We start from the raw sequence: 6,921 nt of genomic DNA, 5'->3' as shown, positions 1-6,921 counted from the left end.
CCAGGGGGAGAAAGAGAGGCCTTGGAGGCCCGAAGTGCGGAAACTTCCGTTCTCTCTGCGGCCATCTTGGTTTTGGGTAGAGACGGCTTCCTGTCCGCCTGTACCTCTTTTCTCTTCCTGGCCCCCAGCAGTGTCCTAGTTCTGTCTGGCTGGATTCGAGTCGGAGCTCCGAATCCCTCGGTTCGAGACCCAGTCTTCGGAATGTTGCTGCGCACCCTCAGTTTCCCTTCTGAGCAATGTAAATAATACTAGTCTCTTTCAAATCAGGCGAGATCATGGCTGGGGAAGGGGCTCATTCAATTTGTAGATCATTTTAACGGACTCCCTGAGCCTGCACCTAGATCCCGCCTTGGGAAATGGTCCCAGCCCAGGATCGGGAGTGGTAGGTTTGGGAAGGGGTATGGGGAGAGGTGGTCTCCCCACCTTCCCGGGGGGGCGGGGTGAAGCGGGGGCTTTCTGTGGGGAGTTCTGCTGGACTCTCCCCTCTTCTTTTCTCCTGCGCAGGAGGGGCGCCTCGGGGTTGCCCTAGGGTGGGGTGGCCGTGAGTGGGGATCCTGGAGATGCTCCTGGAGATGGAGTCTTTCTGAGTGCGACGCTGGGGTGGCTCTGAGAATGGTCTGCAGGGAAGTCCTCTGCGTGTGGGGAGGGGCCAGGAACGTCTGGAGACTCAGGGCGCTGCCGCCTGTGTGACCGAGCCTTTTCTGTGTGGGGTCTCTGGGAAAGCACTTTTTGCGAGGGGGCAGCCGTCGCATGAGTGGGGTCCTGATCTCTCCAGCGAGATGTCTGAGGAAGTCCTTGGAGGGTTGCCTCTGTTGTTTGTCGGAGATAGCTCCGGGGCTGGCTGGGCTTGTCATTGTGGAGTCTCAAGGTGGGGTTGGGGGTAAGGGGGGCGGGGTTGAGAGCGTCCTCAGCAGGTCGCCGTAATATGTAGCAGGATCGCTAAATGGGGACAGTTTGGGAATGTTTTTATTTGAGCAAAGGTAGATTTATTTAGAGAGATACATACTACATAGAATGTAGGCTGTTTCGAAAGGCAAGAGAAAGACCAAGAGGTGTGGGGGTTGGGTGTTCAGTTAAAGTGAAAGTAGGTACACACTCCATAGACAGTGCGGGCTGTCTCGGAAGAGGAGGGAGTGAGAGAGGCCTTAGGAGTTTTTTAGAAGAGAGAATAATTGTTAAGAGTCCCCATGTGCCGGGGTTGGGTGTGGGGGACCTAAGCGTGCTCCAGAGGTGCAGGAGAGGATCAATTTTGTGGGGAGGGGGAGGAATACATAGAAGGGGGCCTGGCAGGGTCTCCATGGAGGGAACAAGAATGAAGGGGTCGTCAGGGAGCAGCTGCTTGTGTTGGCAAGGTCTCTGTGTAGGTATCTGGGAGATGGCGTCAGTGTGAGCCCTGAGGTGGCTCCTACCCGCCGGCAGGGGGCTTTCCCGGAGGGTTGTTACAGATTCCTGGCCTCCGGAAGGAAGGAAGCAAAAGTTTCCTTTCCCTTTCCGTCGGCCCCCGGAGGCCGCTCCGGAAACCTGGGGCTTCAGCCAGCCCTAGCTGCCGGGAGATGGGGAGCGGAGGGGGCGTGTTCGGAGGCTAAGACACCACCCCCGCTTGGCCGGAAGAAGCCGACTACTGTCCAGTATAGAGGTCGGGCTCCTGTCCTTATATGGGCTGCCGGAAGCGGCTGGCTCGCATGCCCTACGTCATTACTTCCAAATTTAGTCGTGGAAGTCTGGCAGTTCAAGTGGCGGGAAGGCTCTCGCGCCGACAAGGGGAGGGAGAACCTCCTCTTAAAGGGCCCGCACTAAGAATGAATGGAGTTTTTCGAACAATTTTGCATTTTTTGAGGAACTGGAATTAGGTTGGAATCTTGGCGCGGAGCGGAAGGTGGGGCCAATGTTTTCTATCTATCTGCGTCGCTCAGTTTCCAGCTCCTACTCCAACTCCGCCTCCCGGGGAGCTGAGGCGGAGCACTGTTACGTGGTTAGGGGGACCGAAGCCACGTGTTCACTGTGGTACGGCCGGGTCCTCCGCCTTTCGAGCTACACGCCCACGGATTTCGTGCCCAGGGAAACTGCGGGGGGAGGCGGTGCTCAGTGCGCGGTGCGGAGATGGCAGCCTGGCCTGCAGCTCTAGTGCTTACAGACATCCGCCGCCCGTGAAGTGGTCAGCTTTTTCCTGGAGCCAGCCAGCGAGCCCTGCCTTCTTACCACCTCCAAACAAGGGCAAATATTGAAGGAGTCACTCGCCTCAGTTTTCCTCACCTGAAGAAATTAGTATAACACCCTCCGCGGAGTGGAGGTGGTAGATCAATGAGATATTTATGAAAGGAAAGCCCTTAGCGCCTGGCACGTAGTAAGTGCTTAGTAAGTGTTAGCATCGTTACTGATTTAAAAAAAATAACTAATTAGGCGCCTGGTAGATGTTAGGCACTGTTTCCACGGGGGAGGTATCAACTAGAACCCGGGTCTTCCCCGGTGTGAAGGGAAACTTGCCGCCTACGACCGGCTAGGGTCTACAGTGCAACCCGTGGGTGGGCCCTGAGCCCATCCACAGCCCCTCTCCCCTGGGCCTGCGCGCTGGTGCAGTGGTGGGCTCTGAGAAAGGAGACCACTCCGAGAGTCAGCTTGGAGTGGAGAATGCTCCTCCTTGTTCGAGTTCCTTTTCTCCGCGCGGTGAATTCCACCCTGTCACTTTAAGGAGTCCCTCGCTGCGGCGCTGTGGAAAGCCCGGATGCGGCTCTCTGATTGGGCGGGCGTCTTCGTGACTTCACTCCTAGTACAAAAGGGCCCGGGTGGCGGGCGCCCGAGCAGAGCGTCCTAGCAGTGTCTCATCGTGGGTTGTCCTGTAGAGAGAGGCGTGAACGAGAGCGTTGTCCAGAGTGCACCTGCTACCTGCCCTGCCCTGCCCTGTCCAGTCGGGAGTTCCAGTCGCCCTCGTACCCACCGTCGAGCCGCCATGGAAGTACAGAAGGAGGCGCAACGCATCATGACCCTGTCGGTGTGGAAGATGTACCATTCGCGCATGCAGCGCGGTGGCCTGCGGCTGCACCGCAGTCTGCAGCTGTCGCTGGTCATGCGCAGCGCCCGGGAGCTCTACCTCTCAGCCAAAGTGGAAGCCCACGAGCCCGAGGTGTCCTTGCCGCCCTGCCCGCTCCCCTGACCCTCGCCTGCATCCGCCGCGGGAAGCGGAAGCCGCAGCCAAGGCATCTGACCCCGACGGTGAGCAGTCCTTTCCGGAACCCATGGACACGCAGGAGACGCCGAGAGCCGAGGAGAGCCCGGCCCGCTGTGCCTCAACGCCCGGCCAAAGCCAGCCGCAAGCGGCGAAGCAGCAGCCTGAGCGACGGTGGGGACGCCGCGCTGGTCCCGAGCAAGAAAGCCCGTCTAGAAAAAGAGGAGGAGGAGGAAGGGGTCTCTTCGGAGGTCCTTGATCGCCTGCAGATCCCTCCGGCGCAAGCGGAGGGCGCCTTCCCCAACTTGGCGCGTGTCCTCCAGAGGCGCTTCTCCGGCCTTCTGAACTGCAGCCCCGCCGCCGCCCCGACGGCGCAGCCGGCGTGCGAGGCGAAGCCGGCCTGCCGCCCAGCTGACAATATGCTGAACGTGCTAGTGCGGGCGGTCGTGGCCTTCTGAGGGCCCCCGAGCGGCGCTACCGGAGCCCAGAGCGCGGGCCGAACAGTCGGCCGGAGTGCGCAGACCCGAGGCAAGGCCCACCCCCCGGGGGAGCGCCCGCGGAAACCGTGGAGAGGAGCCGCCGCCCGGGCTGCCTAGAGGGCCTGAAAGGGACTCTGCCCCCGGGGAGCCGTCGCCACCTGTGTGCAGCGGCGCCACAGAAGAGCCTGAGCCGAGGGCGTAGGCGCCTTCCCCCAGACCTGCAGCGCCCACAGGTGCTATTTTAATGGACTGGGACGTGGACTTTACCCTCTCCTGGGACTGGGAGAAGGGAAGCTTGGTTCTTCAAACTCCTCAGGATCGGACTTCATTTTTTACTGGGGACTGTGCTGCCCTTTCAAGGGTTTTCAGTAGTTGGTGTTTGCGTTTCCAACCTCAGAATTCCAGGCACTCCCCTTCCCCTCCAGTGACATACTTGTGCGAACGGTCATCGTTGCGTCATGGGGCAGACGTGGGGAGCTTCCTGTTGCCTTGCGTGGGTGTGAGGCCGTGGAGGAGGATCTGGGGTGTGGACCGCCCTGGGGAATGGGAGGAGGGCAGCCTGAGTCATTTCATCTCGGAGTGCTGCGGCTTGTTGCCCCCAGCCTCTAAGCCTTTGGGGCCTAAAGGCTGATTAATTTCAGGTTAAAATGTTCCTCATCTGGTGCATTAGAGGTGCGAATACGTTCGCAATGTCAAGCTTGACCCTCTCTCAGACACACAGACGAAATCAACCCAGACGTTCCTGGTCTGAATCACAAAAATAGGGGGGAGGGGATTTTCAGAGCGCTGTAAGGCTGAGCTGGGATCAGTTGCTGGTGAGACTGGGCCAGTTTTGGGTAGGGGGAGATTGTTGCCAGGGCGTTCTGAGGTTCTGTTTACCTTTACTGTGATGGATTCTGTTAACTCCATCTATCTGGCCTTTTCACGAAAGGCCAGATAGGAAAATAAAGGCCATTTGAATAAAAAGTCTGCAGCCCGTCTGGTTTTCTTCCCTGGCAGGGGAGGGGAAGGGTTAAGGGGTCAGGAGCTGGCCGAGGCTTGCAGGGGCCCCAGAAACCCGTCTGACCGGCTACCACGTGGGCAGAGTGGGCGGGCGGGGGCCGGGCCCCTTTTCTTTGCCAGAGCACTTCCGTGCTGGGTGCCTTGGCGCTCCAGCTCCTCCTTAATCTTCACATTTGGAGGTTCCTTGGACAGTCCACTACAATTCTGGCTGCACAGGAGACCTTTCCGAGTTCAGACTTTTGGGAGGGTGGATACTGTTGCCTTCAGTGCCCCCATCAGAGATGGGGGACCAATGCCTCCTTTGGAGACAAGGAAGTCTCCTAACAGCCCCTCACCCCACTTGATTAACAGAATCAGCACTGACAGGGATCCCATGACTGGGGTGGAGCTGAGCAGGTGAGCTTTTGAGCACCCTTTATGCCCCCTTCAAGTCTCCCGCTGTGTAATTGTGTGGTCCAGGCTGGGAGGTGAGCTCCCAGCCTCAGTTTCCTCATCTGTGAAGTAGGCCTTAACAGCTAGCTTCCCTGCGAGAGGCTGTAGGTTAGAAATGCCCATGGGAGCACTCCTTTGCTTTGGCCCCACCCCAGCCCCGGGTTAGCCACCCCGAAAGGTGAAACCCTAATAATTTTCTCCAGTGCTGGTTTAGGAGCTTGGCTGTAGGCGTTGCCCAGGGCGGGTGGGGGTGGGGGCTGTTGGGAGGACAAAGGAGCCGCAGGTGCGGGCAGTGAGCGCAGCTCCGGGAAAGGGCCCGCCCCGCCTCCAGACTGCTGGCTCCGCCACTGCAAGCCTCCCGAGACCCCGGGGACCTGACCCCGGGGCGGGAGGGTAGAGGAGGAGGGTGCGGTGGAGGGGTGGCCCCGCCCCAGAACGCCCGCCCCTTGCTTCCCTCCTGCAACCACCGCACTCCCCACCTCCCTCCCTTCCCTAGGGGAATCTCACCTCCACCGCAGCCCGATTCCTTCCCGGGAAACGTGAAAGACTTTAGCGCCACCCACTTGGGGGCCTGACCCACAACTCCCCAGTGGGATGTAGAGGGACAGGAACCCCACACGCCTAGCGGTAGCTTAATGCGTCCGCGTGGGAGCAACTCCCTCCCGAACCTGGCCCGCCCTGGGAAGTCCCCGGAGGCTGGGGAGGGGGCATCACTGCGCATCCTGTCGCAGGAACCGCCGGGCGCTTCCTTCCGCGGGAAGCTGCTTGGCCGACCGTCGCCCCCGCCCTGGCCGCCTGGGGGTTTCCGGTGCCTGGCCAAGGGAGCTGAGGGCTAGAGATGGAGTGGGAGCCCGGACAAACACCCCCCACATACGTCCCGTTAAGATATACCCCTCCTCCCCGAGACCCCTTTCGCCCATCAGAATAGGCACAATTGAAAATGCGTCACAACTGATATTGAAAGAGGCCTGGAGTTTTCGCACCATTACACTGGATTGGCTTTGGGTTATTGGGACAGGCCCTGTGGGGAGTAATCGATTGGACAATAGCTGTGAAAACTAAAGTGTCAGATCTTGCGACCAGCAGATTCCCCAGGGAACCTCAGGCCCAGCAGGAGGCTCCAGAAGGGTGTTCCCTCCAGTGTTGTCCAGAATTGGCACAAATTGGAAACAACCTACATGCCCATCTAACTGGACTGATCTAGTCGAATAGCCATCACTTCCTCCCCAGAAGATGAAAGGCCTGAGCCAGACAGGTCTACCCGCTCAGGCAATGGGAGGTAACTCAGAGCCAGGATGTTGGCTGACAAAGCCCTGCTGTAGAAGTTGTGGGATAAGGAATACAGATTCCAGAGCCAGATGGCCAGCTCTACTTGCTTGCTGTACAGCTTGGAGCAAGTCACTTCACCTCTCTGGACCTCAGTTTCCCTGGCTGTAAACTGTGGACAATAACCGTCCCTGCCTCTTAGGTTTATTGTGAAGGTATTAAACGAGATAATACATGCAAAGTGCTTAGTAGAATGCCTGGCACACAAAGTGTTATAATTTTATTATTGTTAGAAGCCAGGATGGTGACAGTGCATTTAAAAGCACATACAGTAATCCAAGTATATGTATATGTATGGGAAAGTATGTATAGGTGCTGTGCTAAGCCCAGAGAACTGGTAAAATAGTTTCTTCCTCCAGTAGCTCAGCGTGAACAAGAGCTCCCCTCCCAGCTCCAGAGTTTGGTGGAATCCTAATGATTTGACAGGGTGGATTCTTTCTTCCTGCAGACCCCCACACTCTCACTCCTGGTTACCTCACCAGCGGCCCCTGCCTCAGGCCCTGGGCCCCTCTCGATCTA

General features: G+C 58.4%; 1 protein-coding gene across 1 annotated transcript; it reads left to right on the top strand.

The window, feature by feature from the left end:
* The first annotated feature begins 101 nt into the window (after positions 1-101).
* IER2 (immediate early response 2) lies at positions 102-4,608 on the top strand. The gene is given in 4 exon segments (XM_032465494.1): positions 102-238; positions 2,841-3,133; positions 3,135-3,284; positions 3,286-4,608. Coding segments are annotated over 3 exon segments (672 nt in total). The 5' UTR covers positions 102-238; positions 2,841-2,947; the 3' UTR covers positions 3,622-4,608.
* Positions 4,609-6,921: the final 2,313 nt, after the last annotated feature.

The sequence above is a fragment of the Camelus ferus genome, chromosome 22, assembly GCF_009834535.1.
Source record: "Camelus ferus isolate YT-003-E chromosome 22, BCGSAC_Cfer_1.0, whole genome shotgun sequence".
Lineage (NCBI taxonomy): Eukaryota > Metazoa > Chordata > Mammalia > Artiodactyla > Camelidae > Camelus > Camelus ferus.
Note: the sequence above shows the minus strand (reverse complement) of the source record. Positions and strands in the feature narration are given on the sequence as shown.